This window comes from Ostrea edulis, chromosome 2 (assembly GCF_947568905.1).
Source record: "Ostrea edulis chromosome 2, xbOstEdul1.1, whole genome shotgun sequence".
In the NCBI taxonomy this organism is placed as follows: domain Eukaryota; kingdom Metazoa; phylum Mollusca; class Bivalvia; order Ostreida; family Ostreidae; genus Ostrea; species Ostrea edulis.
In genome coordinates this window covers 18534851-18555573 of record NC_079165.1, presented here as the reverse complement: position 1 = coordinate 18555573, position 20723 = coordinate 18534851, and the positions used below count along the sequence as shown (strand labels likewise).

General features: G+C 35.2%; 2 protein-coding genes and 1 long non-coding RNA gene across 5 annotated transcripts in view; 2 read left to right on the top strand and 1 right to left on the bottom strand.

Annotated features, from left to right (window-relative positions):
- Nucleotides 1-681, top strand: part of LOC125681207 (uncharacterized) — a 955-nt gene extending 274 nt beyond the window's left edge. The window contains exon 2 of the long non-coding RNA XR_007372187.2: nt 73-681. This is a non-coding gene — a long non-coding RNA (uncharacterized LOC125681207). The remainder of the gene's footprint in view (nt 1-72) is intronic.
- A 1924-nt stretch (nt 682-2605) lies between these two features.
- On the top strand, nt 2606-18282 carry LOC125679670 (WAS/WASL-interacting protein family member 1-like). 2 transcript variants are annotated; one of them, XM_048919081.2, is made up of 4 exons: nt 2606-2823; nt 8455-8918; nt 13317-13406; nt 17934-18282. In XM_048919081.2, the coding sequence occupies exons 2-4, from the start codon at nt 8471-8473 to the stop codon at nt 17975-17977; spliced, it is 582 nt and encodes a 193-aa protein (XP_048775038.1). In that variant the 5' UTR covers nt 2606-2823; nt 8455-8470; the 3' UTR covers nt 17978-18282. The 2 variants fall into 2 exon arrangements, with proteins under 2 accessions (XP_048775038.1, XP_056012232.1); XM_056156257.1 differs by lacking the exon at nt 17934-18282 and having other exon boundaries at nt 2628-2823; nt 13317-14057.
- The window catches only part of LOC125679669 (argininosuccinate synthase-like), a 14864-nt gene continuing 12414 nt past the window's right edge, over nt 18274-20723 (bottom strand). For both annotated transcript variants that reach the window (XM_056156254.1, XM_056156256.1), the window contains exons 13-15: nt 20514-20670; nt 19426-19491; nt 18274-19180 (exon numbers count right to left, since the gene is read on the bottom strand). In XM_056156254.1, coding sequence (XP_056012229.1) covers nt 19135-19180; nt 19426-19491; nt 20514-20670 — 269 coding nt within the window. In that variant the 3' untranslated portion in view covers nt 18274-19134. The remainder of the gene's footprint in view (nt 19181-19425; nt 19492-20513; nt 20671-20723) is intronic.

The following is a 20723-nucleotide window of genomic DNA, read 5'->3' as shown; positions in this document are numbered from 1 at the left end:
AATTAGTCTATTACGGTCTTGTTATTTGTGAGTTTAGTTGCAAGTTGGTAGTTTTTATGAAATTAATTTCAGTGCGTACATGGGTGTTTAACAAAACCAGTTTCAACCCGAAGGCAGGCAGAGAGTTGCAGGATTCGAATATACGGAGGTCCATGCGGATAATGTTCTACAATATGGAAGGGCGTGGTGTAGCTCCGCAGAGGATAACCCGAGACTTGGGAGGCATCGGAACCCTGGTGTATTGTCAGGAGTTGACGATAGCTCGTGCAAGGCTTGCATGGTGGTGGATTGTTTTCCGTTCTGGGCGTGATTATCGCAAGCTGGCGGGAAACCGGAACAGTGTCTTCAGAATGCAGATTAGTTACATTATAAAGTTAAAGTACTTTAACTCGAAATTTAGAAACAAAACCAAAGAATATTATATCACAGAAAAGGAGAATGGAATATGTGGAATTTTTTCTAAATTATACTACTTTTGAATATTATTTTAACTTGAAAAGTTACTACCCGTACATTTGCTTTACATCTGATACGTACTATCGAACTTTTCAAAAGAACTGTTTACAACGTATCAGATATCTATATTGTCAATTGCTTATTCATGTAAATTTGTGTTGAGAGTGAAAGGAGTGTGCATATTTTCTTTTTATATTTATTTAATAAATGTTATTGTTTATTCTACAACTTATCGTTAGTCTTTGCTCAATCTGACAAAATCCAAAAAGAACTCATTACACTTATCTTATACAATCTAATTAAAATTATATGTTAGATCCGCTCGCGTACTCGCATACATAATGCGAGTATGCAGCGAATCTAACACCCTCAAGAGTTAGGACCAATACAATTCTGACATTGTCATATTCACTTAATGTAGAGTTATTGTTATACTATGTCGATCACTTCCATTTTATTGCCAGAATCTATGCTATAGATATATATGTATGACACTCTGAAACATATCAAACAAATAATTACAATCATATACATCAAAGTGTTACTTATTTACACAAATTACTTCTTTAAAATATGTTACCCTGATATTATAAAAGCTTAAAACACTGATACTATATGATATTTCTATAATGACTATACAGACATTATTCATTAATCATAGAATATATCATGAACACCATCATACCATTCTATGGGAATAAGTGATGTGGCAATAATCCCTCATTTAACAAAACATGTCCATGGAGATTGACTGTAAATTATGTAAATTATAAACTTGCATCATAAAAATAATAAGCATGTATTTAATGATATACCAAACCTGTGAAACGCATAAATTTAACTATTACAAGCTAACTAATTTATGCCTCACAGAATATAATTCTCACTGTGCAAGTGCTATGGAATTAAATCTACCAAATTATTAAGTTTACTGCTAATTAGAAATAATAAAGTTAGAAAATAGCTTACTTTGTGAAAGAAATGATCAGTCAACAGTCAAATGTGTGTCATATATTTTCACCAACTTCTCTATAAACCGACTAGACAAAGAATGATTGAACACCACCAAAAACTTTTGGAAGGAAAAAGAACTGACCAATAAAACACCAGCTAACAACACTAAAACCAATAGGAACTTAGAACACCTTCAAACCTATCTACAAAAGTTTGATTAATGACCTAAGGTAAAATTCAATAAATCAAAATAGGTACTGCCTGTTCTACTTGGGTGAGCAAAAAACACATCGAATGTAGTGTTATTCAGGTAATGTTTAATTTGAAATCTATATATACACATTTGTGTAGATTTATTAATTTAAATCAATTAATAAACACTATTACCGGTACATGTGCACCAGGGTTGTAATAAGTTGAAAATCTGTGCTTGTCTTATTTATATTCTATATGACATAACTCTACAATACGTCACTTCATTGTCCTTAGTTATGCTACTTTGATCTGTATCGACACTTATTTCATATAAACGTGTGTTACTTATTTATTACTACTCAATCCCAGCTCTCCCCCCCCCCCTTTTTTCCCCCTTTTCTCTGTATTTTAAAAGGTAATAATTGGTATATGACTTATTATTATACTTAGAACTTTCATTCATCTCTCACTTGTAACATAATGAAAGCTAGATTGATATGTAAGCCTTTTGGCTTGTTTCTCATTCTTTTAAATTTAAAATACATAGTTTGTAAACATTAATATCAACTGATTTCTGAATGAAATGTTGTTTAAAACACTGATACATACATTGTTTCCACCACGAGCCCCGGCGCCGATACACGAAGTAACAAAATACTATACCGGTGTGTTATATTACACTTGTATTTCTTAATTACGAGATTGTTTTTCGTAATTTCGACATATTTAACACGTAATAACGAGATTTCTGGAATTACGAGACAGAAAATATTGTGATGATACTAATCGGCTTTCGTATGTCCGTGATAAGACAGTCGGAAATATCCCTATATCCTTAATACTATGTAATGGCACTTAAAATGGTATTTACATCGTACCAATTTTCAAAAAAAAATTAAACTCACGGTCCATACCTAAAATTAATTCTAATTTCCTTCAAAAAGGGTTGGCAACCAGTAACACGAACACTGTATCTTTAAACACCTTTAAAGAGCGACTTGTCGTTCACCGAACATCGTATTAACGTATTAAATTCCCTTTCTTGTGGCCTCTAGGTTTAAATTTTCTTCCGGGTTTAGATCATTGTCAGTTTTGAAATGCACTCTGTCAGAATTTCCTATTGTCTGAGAATATAACTCGTAGGAAAAGTATCATAATACAATAATATTTCAACTGGACTAAGTCAGAAGCTCACCATTACCACGATTGTTTACAGAGGTAAGTAACTTACTTTTTCTTTCTCTCTCTAGACTCTCTCTCTTTCTCACTCTCTCGTATCATTAAAACTACTTTATTCTTTACATATTATAACTTCAAGAAATGGCAGCAGCTTTTGACAAGTACAAAAATTTCATTTAGAATTTTTAATGTTACTTAAACTATAAGCCTAATTGCATTGCATTCTCTAATTGGTTAACCGTTTCACGACATCTACGTAATAGATAGGCCGACACTTAAGATATAAATAGGTCACACGGAGAAGGGAATTCCGGAATATAGATATACCGATAGAGAACAATTTATAGTTTACGGAAATATGAATTTGTTATCGGTTTTGGGAAAACTGAATAGAGTTCATGGTTATGTTTTGTGTGTATTCAAAGTTTATCTCTTTTGAATAGGTGCACTGTGCACTAGCTGCAGAACATTAGCTCTTTGGAAAAAAAATATTGGGACGGACCTGATCTGATCAGAGGGCTACAGTTCTGCAGCTAAATGTGCACTAGATACGCTGCACCTATTGTCTGGGATAATGTGAAAAAATAACTACACCATGTACTTGAATAAAACATTACTTTTTCATAGAAATTCTTCTATTTTATGCTGGTTGTGAGAAAGTTGAAATATAGAAGCAGCATAAAGTGATATCTTTAAAATTAGGATATTGATATATTTTCATCAATCCTGGTCATGCCTATCATGTAAATGCCTGTTAGATATATATTGTGTGATGCTTTTCAAGACATGTAGTATGGACCTTAAAGGCTTTTTTAAAATTCCTATTTCTTATCATACGAAAAATCCATTATATGCCCAAGTTAATAGATAATCCAAAGACTATGATGTAATACGATGATGTGGTCTTCAGCAATGTCAGAATGAACTTGCATTGTTGACCCGGAAGTTTTATATGTATAAATGCGCATGCTTCCACAGGACATGCAAGTTATCAACCAATAAAAGTCACCACTGCCTGTTTATAGTCATTACAAATACGTTATGTATATAGTATTCTATAATATTACTACAATATGTACATGGTAATGTACAACTGTATGCAGGACTAGAATATAATTATGAGATCATCGCATTCGAACACACCCAAATCCACTAGAGCTGTATCCGCTTCTGGACTGAGCATCCCTATGACACAAATAAACCATGTAGTATATTCTATGCATTGCCGAGCAGCAGTAAATGCTAACGGGGGATGGGTTGATTTGTTTTATATTGTTTAACATCCCTCTTGAGAATCTTTCACTCATATGGAGACACCATTGCTGGTGAAGGGTTGCAAAGTTTAGGCCTTTGCTCGGCGCTTTTGGCCTTGGAGCAGGGAAGGATCTTTATCGTGCCACACCTGCTGTGACACGGGGCCTCGATCGGTTTTTGTGGTCTTATCTGTTGGACCGCCCCATTTAATCGCCTCTTACGACAAGCAAAGGGGTAAGTCTGGGGTCCTAGTTTAACCCGGATCTTAACGGGGGTATACATGTAGTAGGAAAATTCCAATGGCTACCACCACTTGTGCCTTGTCATTTTCCAATGTGAAAATGACGAACTCTAAATAACGGTTATCCAACAGAATAGATGTGTGTCTTCTATTATTTGTAACAAAAAAGAAAAAAAAAATACGTGGTGTAAAAACTAAACGATGAATTTGAATGAACTATCTGAAATTGAAGGCTGTGTTTCTTTTGCGTGTCAGTATATTATGTAGCACAGCTAACTGCGCCAAACGTAATTATAATTTGTTTGGAAAAGTGAAGATAACGAACAGTGATCAATGTCATAACTCCTATAAAGAAAACAAAATTAAGAGTAGGGCATACACTGACCCCTGGACATACCAGAGGTAGGATCAGGTGTATAGGAGGATTAAACACTCCCTGATGTCCGGTCACACCCGTCATGAGTTGTATATATTGATCAGGTAAATGGAGTAATTCGTAATGTCACAATCATTATGTAAACAAAGGCGTAAAATTGGTAGAGAAACACGTCAGACAGCATTCGGCTTATTGGCAGGTTGTATTTACAAATTAGATCATTATAACAACCACAGAATTTGCGAAATGCTGACTTTAAACGAGACTGTTGATACCTCTATACCATCAACTTATTTGTCAGTGGCCCATCTCGATTTAAAAAGTGATCATGTGCAGAACATGCTCTCTTGAGACATAAACAATATGCTGGTGTTAATGGGATATTGCTACATAAACATGGGAAGTTATATGTTATAGCAGCACTGAACGTAATTATAATAGCACCAGACTTAATAACGACAGCACTAAAATAATGATGACAACACCGAGTGTACTAAAGAACTCAAAGAATATAACTAAGAAAATATCGAAAGTATTGATGAAACCATCGAACTTAATCATAAAACAGATTTATACTAGTGATATATAATTGCCAAATTATCATTAAGTAGAAAATACCGAGCTTTCTGATTGGCGAAGATCCAACTAACTAGAAATGATAGAACGTTATGTTTACCTTTATGTGCCTTCGAAGTGAATATAACATTTGATACTTCCAACATCGGACCAGAAATAAAGTATGAATTCTCAATACAACTGATTATTTTTTGGTCGTCCAATGAAAACTCGCAGTTTTTTTAAATCATTCATGACTAGGTCTTCCACTCTGTGAACAAAGATGGCCGACCAGGTATCGTTTCGTAGGATCTAATATCAATATTTTAGATTATTATATGATTGAATAATTCCTAGCTCTCTAATTGGCTGAGATCCAACAATGTAGAAATCATACTACGTTATGTTTACCTGCACGTGACCTTCCAGGTGAACATAAGGAATTATTTTTTCCACATAGAACCAAAAATAGGGCGTTGAAACTTACAATTAAAGCAAAGAACAATCTTGAAGGGTTTTTTAATCATTTAATCATATAATAAAACAATTATTGCTGTTTTTTTAGGTCAATACGATGATTTAGCCACCTTCGAAGTACAATATTCATCTCGCCCTTCGGGCTCGGTGAATATTGTACACCTCAGGTGTCTAAATCATCGTATTGACCTCAATAACGGCAATACTTGTATATTATTCAATGATATGATAGAACAATTATAGATATTTATTTTAGGTGATTGAAGCCTCCGTGCTCAGTGAATATTGTACTTCTCAAGTAACTAAATCTTCATATTGACCCAAAAAATCTCAATAATTGTATAAAAAATTTTAAGTCAATGAAATATGAATGAAATATCGTTAAATCGGTGTTAAACAATACAAAATCAATTCTCGAAAAGAGATCTAGTGCAGCGTACAGGAAACAAAGCTTCCTGAATTATTCAGCAGGATTATATCACACAAAATGATGTCATGGCAATATGATTTTTCTGAAAATGTATATATTTCAATAAAAAAAAATTCCCTCTATACATCTTTCATTAAAAATGAGATGCAAATTGTAAGTTTATTATGAAAATTATCAATGATACAAATTAAGTGGAACTACCGGTACATAAAGTAGTTATTTCAAGAAAGCTGTATTCCATGGAAGGTGAAGATAACGAACCGTGATCCATCTCATAACTCCTATAAGCAACACAATGTACAGTGATTGAAAATTGATTTTTAAAATATGTTTAGACTGGCACCTCTTAGGATGTAAATGGAAGTTTATATGATGACATAATTGCAAAGAAAAATTGAAATTTACATGAAATATTTTTGACATAGTGAAAATGGTCCCGGGGGTAGGGTGGGGTCACAATAGGGGGTCAAAGTTTTACATGCGAATAAATAGTGACAATCTTTAACAATCTTCTCAAGAACCACTGGGTCAAAAAAGTGGTAATTTACATGAAAGCTTCCTGACATAGAGTAGATTCAGGTTTGTTCAAATCATAGTCCCCGGGGGTAGGGTGGGACCAAAATAGAGGATCAAAGTGTTATATGCTGATATACAGGAAGAATCTTTAAAACTAATTCTTGAACTATCTAAGCTAGGGCTTTCATATTTTGTGTGTACATTTTTACGGCAAGAACTTTCATGTTATGCGATTGTGTGTGATTTTGACTTGGAAGTTTGACCTACTTTTAATAAAAATATGACCTATTCAATATGCCCTGTACTATTTAAGGTAGATCTTTCATATCTTGTATATACCGCCCCTCGTAAATTTCTTATGGCAAGACCTTTTATTTCATATCATGTCCGTTGACCCTGAGATCTTAAGCTCGGAGTTTGACCTACTTTTAACAAAACATATTAAATATCTCCTGTACTATTTCATGTCTTGTATATAGATTAATTATGGCAATAAGCATACCATTATCTATGACTTTATGATCTTGGTCTAACCCAGAACAACAAGATCATGTAGTCATAATGATGTTGAGGCATCTCTGTGTTGTGTGAATTCATTTTAGCTCGCCTGAGCTGAAAGCTCAAGTGAGCCTTTCTGACCGCTTATTGTCCATCGTCTGTCTGTAAACTTTTTACATTTTGGACATCTTCTCCAGAACCAATTTCAACAAAACTTGGCAAAAAGCATTCTTCGGTGAAGGGCTTTTAAGTTGTTTTTTTCCAATGAAGGGCCATATCCCCTTCAAAGGGGAGATAATCACCAAAATGCAAAAATACGATGGGGTCATTTAAAAATCTCCTCAAGAACGACTGGACCAAAAGAGCTGACATTTACATGAAAGCTTCCTGACATAATGCAGATTTAAGTTTGTTAAAATCATGACCCCCGGGGGTTTGGTTGGGGCAGCAATAGGGGATCAAATTATTGCATGCGAATATATAGGTAAACTCTTTAAAAATCTTCTCAAGAACCACTGGGCCAGGAAAGTACAAATTTACATGAAAGCTTCCTGACAAAGGGCAGATTCAAATTTGTTAAAATCATGACCCCAAGGGTATGATGGGGCCACAATAGGGGATCAAAGTTTTACATACAAATATATAGGGAAAATCTTTAAAAATCTTCTTTTGAAGAACTACTGGGTCAGAAAAGTAATATATTACATAAAAGCTTCCTGACATAGTGCAGATTCATGTTTGTAAAAATCATGGCCCCGGGGGTAGGTTGGGGCCACAATAGGGATCAAAGTTTTACATGCGAATTTATAAGGATAATCTTTAAATATAGGCCAAGGTGACTCAGGTGAGCAATGTGGCCCATTGGCCTCTTGTCAGTTATGTGTGATCCTTTGGAAATAGGTTGAGACCACAATATGGGATCAAAATGTTTCATGAGGATATATATTGAACAAAAGTCTTAAAATCACAACAGCAGGGCAAAGGTGACTCGGGTGAGCGATGTGGCCCATGGGCCTCTTGTTTACCATAACCATGACCTTGAAATCGTAAGTCAGTGACATTTTGATACTTTCACATCATCAGACACCTACCATTAATTTCGTCTGCTCAGTTATCGAGCATGAATATCCAACTGATGGTTCAGACGGTGATCAAAAAGGAGAACGAAACCCATTCACATTGTTCAATCCTTCGACTTTAAACGATAAAATGAAAAGCTTTATCGACATCAAAAATTGGAATTTATTATCATTTAGTTTTTGTTTTGTTTATAATCATGATTATGTTGTAAAGCATCATCTCGATTGTTGTTTATCGTTTCAGAGAAATGAGTTAAGCAATGGCAGCCCTAGCTATGAGTGGGGCACCTCCACCGTTGCCAAGCAGGTCTGGACGACCAGAGCCACCAGCAGTTCGCACACTCCCTCGTAGGAGCTCCACATCCATCGACCGATTACAGCCTCCCCAATATCCGAGAAACCGACGCCAATCAGACGGAGAATTACCACCACCCCCGCCAAGAAATAGACGTGATCCGCTCCCGCCCGTTCCTCCGTCGATTGGAAGTTTGCCTAACCCCCCGGCGAATCAGCAAAGACAAAGTTCTCCATATAGCTCACAAACTTTGCCGAGGAATTCCCGAAGTGACTCTAGCCTTCAAAATCAAGTTGCAGCCCCTCCCGTGCTTCCCCCACGGAGGGGCGCGTCCCTACATGGCGCACACTCCCCCAGTACTAGGCCTCACCTGATGAATGGCTCCTATCCAACTCCCATCCAGGAAAGCGATGGTATGTTTGTTTATTTGTTGTTTTACGTCCCTTCCAGAATGTTCACTTATATTGAGACGTTACAAGCTGTAGGTGAGGTGTCACAATTTAGACCTACATTTGTATACATGACGCTCAGTTCCATATTGCAGTGTGGGTTCTATATCGTTCGACACGGGGCCTTTTAACCTTTTATCCGAAAGATCCGCGACTCTTACTCGTTATGTGAAGGATCACTACCTATTTTTATGTTCCCAAAACGGAGTTTGAAAGCATATTAATTTTACTCTGTTTCTTCTTATTATTAAGGACTTCCGTTTCTAATCCCAACGAAAGTTTTTAACCCCCCCCCCCCCCCCCCCCGCATAAATTCTTGTTTGGATGATTTCTACGAGATGGGTGATTCAATAAATGTGAAATTTCAAATTTACACAGATGATAGGCAGTACAGTGAAACATGTTTTCTCAGAAACGGTAGCAAACTAACACGCCAAACTGTTACGGGTAATAGACCTCGAGTAGTGGATATGCACTACGGAGAGTTTTATATTTACGCGCGCTTCGTTTTGATTGGATAATGCTATTTAAGCGTCAATAGCTCTTCTTTGGCGGCAATTTTGTCTTGTATTATTCTCGGAAACTACACAAGGCATTATGATGAAATCCTTTTAGGATGATAGTATAGCATCTGTAGATTAGCAGATGGAATGTCATTCTGTCTGAACATGCATGCACGTGCATTGAATGTTTGGTACACTAACTTTGGAATCAGTCTAGCGTTTTTGTTAATCTATGAATTTGTTTGAGATTTATTTCGTAGGTCTGAACTATTACTCACAGCATAGGTAGATAATATACATTGTAAATATCTACAAATTGGTTTATTAACAAATGCAAACACGCACGCGCATGCACTTGAATTGAATTTTCATTTGAAGGTGTCATTCTTTGAAGGACCACAACCTTTCTGTTGTTCATGGAACGCATTTCAAATTTTTATTGTGGATGTATCTTGATATTTTTTACTGTCTGTTCTGGTCAAAATTGCTACCATCACATGCATGCATGTGTGCTATATTCTGATTGGATGATTTTTAAAATCACCATAACTTTCTGATAATGGATATAAACATTATGAAATATGTAATAGGTATGATACAAATGCCTGTTGATTGACATCAACTAAAGTGCTGAGTTTATATCCATGTGCGCGTGTTTGCACGTGTATTGTTTTCATTCAATTTTATGATACCAAAATGGCCATAACTTTCTGATGAAGGACTTAAAACGAATGAAGTTTTCAATGTAGGCTTATTATGATAATGCCTAATAAATGGTGTAAACAAAATTGCTAATTCAAATTTGCGTGCGTGTGAAAGCGCATGCATTGCAATTTTTAAAGTCTAAAATCAAGTACAGATCTATAAATTTTTAGATTGAAATGAAATGTTTTGAAATTTATGTTGCAGATATATTTTTGGACTCTCTGCTGACTAGTATCGTCAAAATAAGCACGTACAATAAATTTTCATTATTTTCACGGAAACACTTGAAATTATAATATGTATCATTTCATTTAAAAATGGAAACAAAATTAAGGAGCAATTAATTAATTCGAAAACTCACTTGGTCAAAAAGCTTATATCTAATATTACTATTATCTGTGAAAGAACACTTGAGTGGTTTTTAAAAGTTATAAATGTATGAAATATCATTCAAACATATAAAAGCGTAAAGCATTATGAAAGTTTTAAGAGCATAATATATATAAACACATTGTTTGAAGAAAAACTATAATCATTTTTATAATTGCAGGTGTTTAGAAATTCAAATGTGAGTCACGTACGCTGTATCTACCCATTGAGTAAAAGCGGGGGAAAAGTAGATTCTTTAAACACTTGAAACAGTCAGGTTATCATCAGGAGATTTTGTATACATGTTTTTCATAGGTTTTCATTCAAGTTTCCGGTCTATTTGGTGTGCTCATCACTGGCAGATTTAAGGTGGGAGTGAAGGATGCCCCCCCCCCCCCCAAATTTTCAGAGTTTAAGGGAGTTATGTGTCCTTTATCAGAATATAATTTAAATTCTTTGATTTTCATGGAGTAAATGCATATAAATGACATAAATAATGTCGATTAATATACATGTATTAAAAAAATAGAATATCATCAAAATCATATTTCTTCAAATCTATTTTTTTTCATTTCCCGTTTATATGTCGGGTTTTGGATATCGATGAGTCCAGTTAAAAATGAAGTAGAACATTTTAAAATCAGCAGGTGCACCTCAAAAACTCGTACACGTGCAAGTTCTACAACGCGTGTGTCGTACACGTGCAAGTTCTACAACATGTGTGTCGTACAAGTGCAAGTTCTACAATGTGTGTGTCGAGGGAGTACAGAGAAACAAGCCGTCACATTGAATTTTACATGTACAGTGTAGCAGCCTTAATGTCGTGCAGATGAACCTGGCGACTCCCGGATACATGTACTACTGGCTTGTAGAAAATCTCTCAGCTCTAGCCTGTCTAGCTAGTGAAAAATCTTGGATCATTGAATTGCTCAACGATTGAAAACAAAATCTGCGATAAACTTTTTTCCTCTATTTGAATCTGATTTGTGAATATCAGCCATTACACTTCTTTTAAAGCATCATCATGAGTTTTAACTTCACCCTGAAAAATCTTGCCCTCAATATTTATGTTTATCTTTACTTAATTACGGGCTAGAATTTTTTTTCATAATGACATTGAGCAGTAAATCTGTTGAATTAACTAGCCAGTATGGTTAGTGTTCTAAAATAGTTTTTGTCGTTAAGACTGATGCAGGTGTTTTTGCTTAAAGAAATTGAACCATGGTGCATGACTAAATTAATTAATGAATATGATCACAAATTATATACGCCCACCCCCGATTAACACTTCATTTGATGTCAAGGGAAGAGAAGAATAAATCAACCTTTCGGTATAAGAATAAAAGATTATAAAATACGTATAGTGTAAGTCTTGATTACTGTAATCAATACGCTGTATTTTATTTATCAATTAAACAAATTTTATAAATTTACGATTTCTTTTTACGAATTTACAACAAATACTCCCCGAATGGCAGTGTGTAAATTATAGAAGCAGATATTAATACAATAAGTGAATTGATGAAAACTAAACTTATTTTGGTATGAATATGCTACAGCTGCAAATATTTATAAACATTCATGTATATTTTGGTCATTGCTTTGTTTAAAATCCGCGGCATCCAAATCAAAGCTACACACCAGTCCAGCAATTAGTATCGCTATCATCACGTGACATAGATCCGGGGGTATGCCTTAACATTGTATTCTATTTATGTTTCTGAAGCATGTTTGTTTCTGCATTCTGTTGAAACTCATGATCAAAATCCAATATCATTCATGTTTGCTCCATATACGTACCATCATCATGGGGTATTTTAAATTGATTTTAGCTTCAATTTTAGATTTTATATCTTCATAAGCATGGGTGGATGTAGGATTTCAATTTAGAGATGCGTGGAAAAAAAATTGAGACAAAGGGTCTGTAGGTCGCTTTTAAGTCCCTAGTTCGCCCTGATGGGCGTGTTTCTTTGGAAATAGTTAAAATATCTAAAATTTAGCAACCGATTTGATGCTTTGCATCAAACTTATCTTGTATGTCTTTAAATCGTCGAGAGCCAGTGAACTACATACGTGAATCATACATACGTATAATCGCGTGGACATGGGGGAAATCATTTTAACACGTTTTACTCGGTTACATTTTAATCTCTCCGGAAATCTGAACAATAAATGCACACCCGTTTGATTCTTTGTTAACTGTTCGTATTTTTAACCACATTAATTCTATATCATAGCGAAAATTTTTGGGAGAGGGCCTACATAGGCTCTGCCTGTTACAGAGGAAGTGAACCTAGGTGACCTTCTGTATAGGTCAAAGTCAATTAAGATTCAAATCCGAGCCCGAGGTATACATGTAGGTATAGGATAAAGTCTGAGCACCTCTTCATTCTCCGAAAGGGCCGACTTGAAATTCACCGCCAATATAAGTATATCGTTATGAAATTAAGATGTCAACAAATAGCATTAGCATATGCCCGTGAATGCCACTTCATTAAGTATGATATATATATATATATATATATATATATATATATATATATATATATATATATAATCCTCAGAAATGATCAATAGTATTATAGTTTGTCATATTGTCACCGAATTTGAATATGCGTCTAAATATATTCACAACTCTTTTCGGTTAACATTTGTTTTCTTCTTTGATTCTAGGTTGAACAATCGAGTTTATACGCAGCAATATTTACCTTTACCGATTTCATCCCCGTAATGCACCTATATTGTTTCGTTGTATTGATCAACATGAACCGCTTTCTTCTTCCAGATCTGGAGTCACGTTTTCATTTCCACGATGTTAACGATCTACCACAACCCCCAGAATTTAAGGATGCGAGGAAAAAGTATTCGAGTGAAGGTAAGAAAACAATCAGAATCGTACACCATGAAGAGGGAAAAACCCTAAACAAACTCGCTAGTGTTGAAAGAAAATTAAAGGGACATATATTCAATAAAAATCGCTCTATATTATATATGTCTGTAATAACACCAGTATTTAATTATTGCAAACACTGTTTAACCTCCAAGCAGGCATATGAATATATAATTTTGGTGATTAAATAATTATTGTCTTGCAAGACAATTATTCTTCCTTATATATTTCTTTACACTAAAAGCGGTTATGTAACGTATTTTTATGAGGTTTCTCTTGTTTTTTGTACAAAATAAATGTGTTTGTTAGTCATTGGTATATAATCTTATGCCATTGAGAGGTTTCACGAGAAAAAAATGGTTGCCATCACTTTAGCCTAACAGTTAATGTCCCTTTAAAAGTCAAGATATGATGCATAGCATATATAGCTAGTGTAAAAAAAAAAAAAAAACCCACCATAATCTAAAGTCATGATTCTTGATATAGCGGTCTTCATTTAAGAAATGAAATACGCATTTGTGGATGTTGCATGGTAACCTCTGAGGTCGAGGAATGTTGTTATGAAACATGAAATATGAGGCATTAGCCGAGGCTTATATATTTCACACAGGCACCTGAAGAATGGATATTACTACCCCCCACCCTTTTTCATAATTTTTTTTTTGGTGGCAATAATTTCTCTGAAATGTATGAATTCCCAGTCTATCTCATCCCTCTTTCGATTCATGTAATCGTTTCACGCTTTTTGTAAGCTTTAAAGATTGGCCTTCTACCGGTATAATAAAATACACAAGGTAAGAAACAAAAATTTGTAAACAAACATGGGGTCCCCGTTTCCGGGCACATTTTTCAAGTAATTACAGCGTTACCTAAGGAATTTTGACGAGCGGCAGGTCGGGGAGATATCATACTACAAGTCTCTTCAACTCAAAACCCATCTCATCTCTTTTATTTGACACAATCTTGCGTGCATTGATCGGACAGGGCTTCATCTCTTCCACTGGCAGCCAAAAAGGAGGTCACAGAGTACGAATTTATAACGTGTCGTGTGATTGGTCCGCGAATAATCCCGAGACCCTTCGGATGATCCCGAGACTAAGCAATGTCTTTGGGAACCAATCACACGGCGCGTACAACAAATTCGTACGCTGTGACCTCCTTTTTGGCTGCCAGTGGAAGAGATGAAGCCCTGTCCGATCAATGCACGCAAGATTGTGTCAAATAAAAGAGATGAGATGGGTTTTGAGTTGAAGAGTCTTGTAGTATGACATCTCCCCGACCTGCCGCTCGTCAAAATTCCTTAGGTAACGCTGTAATTACTTGGAAAATGTGCCCGGAAACGGGGACCCCCTGTTTGTTTACAAATTTTTGTTTCTTACCTTGTGTATTTTATTATACCGGTAGAAGACCAATCTTTAAAGCTTACAAAAAGCGTGAAACGATTACATGAATCGAAAGAGGGATGAGATAGACTGGGAATTCATACATTTCAGAGAAATTATTGCCACCAAAAACAAATTATGAAAAAAAAGGGGGGGGGCAGTAATATCCATACTTCAGGTGCATTTTATTATACCGGTAGAAGGCCAATCTTTAAAGCTTACAAAAAGCGTGAAACGATTACATGAATCGAAAGAGGGATGAGATAGACTGGGAATTCATACATTTCAGAGAAATTATTGCCACCAAAAAAAAAATTATGAAAAAAAGGGGGGGAGGTAGTAATATCCATACTTCAGGTGCCTGTGATATTTCATTCATTTTGAAACAGGAGGTTATCCTGCATTATCCATAAAAAACAAAAGCTTTATTTATATTCTACTTCAGCTCAGAAATATACAGCCGATCGTTTCCCCATATAGCTACGAATTAGCCAGTTCGTGACGTCACGGCAGCTGTCGACACGGAATACACGTACTTGTTTTTTGCTAACGAAAAGGTTGCGATTGTAGGGTCTACTATTTTGAAAGATATTATTTACTAGTTTGATATTGACGGAATACCGGTATACTAAAGCGATGTAATCAGATATGATCTGCTCCAAAGACAGTTAACGAAACTACACACACATGGAAAGTCAGAACGCAGGCGATCGCTTATTTTATGTCAAACATCCTTCAGTCATTTATAAATTTGTTTGTAACCTACATTGATTTGTTTTACGATTATCAGTTATCGGTTTTATTAATAGTTGTTAAAGCAAAGCACGGAAGTGTAGAAACTTCCGGTACAATCACAGAAGAGGCATAAAGTAGGTCTACATTTAACTGCTGTTTTATGGAAATAAACAAGTCTAATCGGGTCGAAGACACGAAGCCGATATGGTCTCAAAAAGTACTACATTTTAAATCCATATATTTACTTTCCTTGTGGAAGTTTAAGATATGTATTACTGCTCTGATAATCTACTGTCAGGTTACTCGGTATATATTGGAGAATAATGGACGCGGCACTTCTTTGATCTGTACAATTACCGTGGTATAATAGTATACAACGTGCTTAATGACGTATGCCGAATGAAGCGTCGCAGTTCATACCACCATGTATTTTAAAGAATGTAAGTCATTTCTTTAATATATTTCACACATTCTTTTCAATGTAAACGATATTTAAACTATACCAACTGGGATAGAATACAAATCATGTTATTGAAATATGTAAGGTTTTATATATATATTTAAGAGAAATTTCGAAATTCGAGAGGAACTTCAAGTTAAACTGTCATGCATGTTCAGGTATATAATTTCTGTGTGCCTGAAATTCTAAAGAATTTCACAGTAAGCACAAATACTTGTTTCGCTTTAGAAATCCATATTGACAATTCAGGAATATTTCAATACTGATTTGCCTCAATATTTGAAGATTCTTTTTATTTTCTGATCGAAGCGTACAACCAGAAACTTACTTGGTGGCCGCCATATAATTATCGGGCAGGCAATGGCAGCCGCTAGATGAAATATTTGTCTCACAAGGCTCCAAATGGCTCCCGTTTACAAGAGGTTCATAAATAAGAATCATGATATAGTTTGAATCATATTTATGGCACGTCAAATTCACAAAAATGAGCTAAACATAGTTTCGCAGTTTATAAACTAGGTTTATCGACTGTAAACTATAGTTTACGGACCGTAAACTATAGTTAACGACGTTTTCTATATTTCACATCTGTAAACCATAGTTAACAGATAATCTATGTTTCACAAGCGTAAACTATAATTAACATGAAAACAATCATTAGCGATTGCAAAACATAGTTTGTCTGATAAATACGGTTTCACGATTGTAAACTACGGTTTACAAGTCTGATAAATATAGTATCACAATTTGTGAAACTAGGATTAACAATTGTGAACTATAGTTAACGAATGTAAATTATAGTTTACAAATGTGAATCTGTATTTATCAGCAAAATCTATTGTTAACGTTTATTTAAGACAGATAAACTTGGATTAGCATTTGTAAACTATAGTTTACAACCGTTAAATATAGTTTTACGGATGAAAACTATAGTTAACGAATCGTTAACTATAGTTTACAGTTGATAAACTAGGTTTATCGACTGTAAACTATAGTTTACAACTGTAAAACTATGTTTAGCTCATTTTTGTGAATTTGGCGTGCCATACATATTTCATTCATCTTATTGTTTCGAGTCCACGTGAACAGTTTTGAGCAACAACAAAAATTATTTGTTCCTATCACGGTTTTTGTCTGTCTAAAAGAAATCTTTTCGGCGCAAAGTACTGTCCTCCGGAAAACCTTTCGAAATGAATTAAAACCAAGCATTATTTGATTGAAAATGATTTGTCGGTTAACATATATTGTATAATAGCATTGTTGCAAATGGTTGTTGTACGTTGCACAGCGATAATCACCCCGAAGCTAGAACAATCCCGTAATTTCTCTGTAGCATTCCGGCGTTTTTGTGCGAGACAGGATATGATATTTTTCTGAGATGAATAACTGTGTGTTAGCTTTCTGAATATACCAGCTGTTTGAAAATAGCCTTTGTTGTGCTGTATGCACGGATATGGTGTTTAGACCTGGGTTTCAATCATTTGCTTGTGTTCGTGGTAGACAAACATGCTTGCCTAGATCCTCTAAACCTCTGCTTACCCGTGTTATCTATATTACAGAGAGGCTTATAAATCTACGTTATTATGCCTTTGCTTCACGTTAGTATGCCTTTATTTTGCGTATAACGCATTTGATTCGCAAATTTATTGCACCCCCCCTCCTTTTTTTTTCGAAGTGATCCTAATCTGCTTTCCTACCTATCCATTCTTTAAAAACCCTTCGGGGCCTCTGCTCCATTAACTCAGGCATTACCCTATATACATAAACGGAGCCGAACAAATTGTTGACCTTAGTATAGACTTTGCTGTTACTATTGACAAATGTTTCCTTAATGTTGATCATAAAAACACGGAAAAGGGATGGACCCCTGGCAAGTACACTGTGACTATGGCTGTTTCAATCATAGGATCGATAATTCCTTCTTATATTTCACAGAATTCGAGAGACACAGAAGAAAAGGGGGATCTCCGGAAATGTAGGCGATCGTGCAGTGTAGGATCCGCCCCTGTGTTGAACAAACCCAACTATTGTCACACAATACCCGGATGTGATCGGTGGATTGGCTGTTGTAGTGAAAAATCGTCCTGTACTTCGCAAAATATATTTAAAAAGCACATTATTTGAATATGTCATTTCCTATGTTGTTCAAATTGTGATAGTCTAAAATTAGTATATTTTGTGTATTGAACAGAAATGTGTTTAATGTTCTGCATGGAAATTTTGTGAAGAGTTGCATGTATTTGAGGACAAAATCATAGATATATACAATAAACACTGATTTATATTTTGTTTATTTTCATTTCATTCTGAAACATGTTATTTAAAAGGAACTGACGGTCAGAGTACATGTACATTTTCTGTTTATAAACATTTAAACAATTTTATATGTATATACACTGTATATGAACAAAAGGACTACTGTACTTGACAAGAGATATGCACTGTGTCTGCATCGTTAAGTTATCTATGCACATAATGCTATTGTACAACTTTGCAACAGGAAAATGAACTTGTGAGTCATTAAAACATCTACAATAAACTGCTTAAACAAAGTTAAGACATACACAATAAGTTATTATGTACAACATATTTATAGATTTAAGCATAAATAACATTGTATTTATTTATTTTTGTGGTTTATAGAGGAGTAACGATACGTGAAATATCGCGATTCACGGAGACTGTGTCGGAATACACATTGCGGTATATCACTGTCTATAATCTGTGCCTCTCCATTCTGAAATGAGACACTACTTATCTAAATGAGCAAGGATAAAAGATATATTATTGTTTTATGAAGTATAAACATTGAATAAACTCCAAAACATAATAATAAATAACATAAGTAAATAGAAAATCGCCTTAATTAAGTTCGTTTAAACGAATAACAAATATATGTCAAATGACTAGAGTTTTTGAAAAACTAAATGGAGAATGTCCCGAATTCTGAGCGAATGATATAATGTATATTTCAGTGTTCTCCAGTTTTCTTCTTCACGGAAACACAGGTGTGCGATTTTCGCACCGTGATACGGTACCTGTTCGTGTATTCCGGTATATCGTTACACCCCTAGTACAAGTTTGAAAGATATGCTTGTATTCCCCGGCTCTGAACAGCCATAGCCGAATAATGGTCTCAGTTTTCCGTCTGAATTTGCCTCAATCTGCAGTACTCTTGCAATCTGAAATATTTTTGATAATTCACAAGGTGATGGTATATACACAAAAAAAAAGGGGGGGGGGCGAATATTTAAAAATCCAACCTTTTCATCGTGTCACTATTGCATGTTCTACTTAATGTCTCAGGTGTTCACAGTGGTAATTAATGCAGCAGGTGCTAACAGCCGCATAATCATATTATAAACTATGTACGAGAGTTCTGTTCTCTGCAAATGTATGTAAAAATAGATCAAGCTTTTTCTCTCACCTTAATGCATTGATCTTGATGAATCCACCTGCATCCGATGGCTCGTAGTCACCTTGTACATCCATACTATTAAAACAATTCTTATAATTCTTTAATAAGAATTATGACAGAGCAAGTATCTACAAACACTACATTCACCAATTTTCCTTTTAAAAGGTTTCGTAAGAATTGATAAAATTGCAGATGTGACCCTTTGTGCTTAATATATCTCTATCCCCTCCCCACTGGGCACTTTCAAACTGGGTCATTACACCGTTAAAATCCGCAAAAATTACAATAGCAAAATATACATACATGCTCATAGGTACATATTGATATCATACAACAGCAGAAAATGGAAAAGCAGAATATAATTTGCTCTCACTTGCGATTAAATCCGTAAAATTTCCAACCGCAGAAAATAAAAATGCAGAATATAATTTACTATATGCGATTAAATCCGTAAAATTTCCAACCGCAGAAAAAACCTGTTATACAGTACTGGTGTCTCTGTGCGATGTACGACATTCATTATAATGTTCCCCACAACAAAATACTACCTGCATGTAAAATATTTCAATCTTCTTATTTATCAGTGATATTTGTTCAGTCTCGTGACACACGGAATCTGTGACACGTATAAGCTTCTAATGTATCAATTATAGCGGAGCAACCTTTGTTCATGTGTGAGCCTCAGTAATGTCTTACCGTCTGAAAATGATGGTACTGTTAACTATTTATAATTTGTTTCTACTCGGACCTTTGACTTTGGCCCAATGACCTTGAGTTACACCGCCGGGTCATATGGAACCTGTGTGCCAAGTATAAGCTGGTTCTAATAACATTTTTTCCAGTTACAACGTTATGGGCCAGCGAGGCGGCGACACGAATTGGGAGAAATGGACAGACTGCCACACATGGTGATTTCCAGTATATACCCCCAACATTGTCTGTAGGGCACATAATTAGATTCTCTCGTCTGCTCGTGGTGATCATATCTATTTTCTACATATGTCGACTTCTATTCGCCAAAACACTTTTACTGAGTTCTAAATTTTACATTTGAATTAACAACCACATCACGTTCTCAATATCTTATTTTTTCTGACCTGACGAGTTCCGCATTGTACAGCGTTAATGGTGATTCCCGCCCCAGAATGTAAACGCCTCCCTTGTACAGCTTAACACTGACGGATCCGGTCACGTGATCCTGACTCTTTTGGATGCAAGAGCGCGTAAATTCACACTCTGGACTGAACCAAAAGCCTATAAAAGAGTGGTAACTTCACAACAAACTGCCACTGTTCGTAATCTGTTTG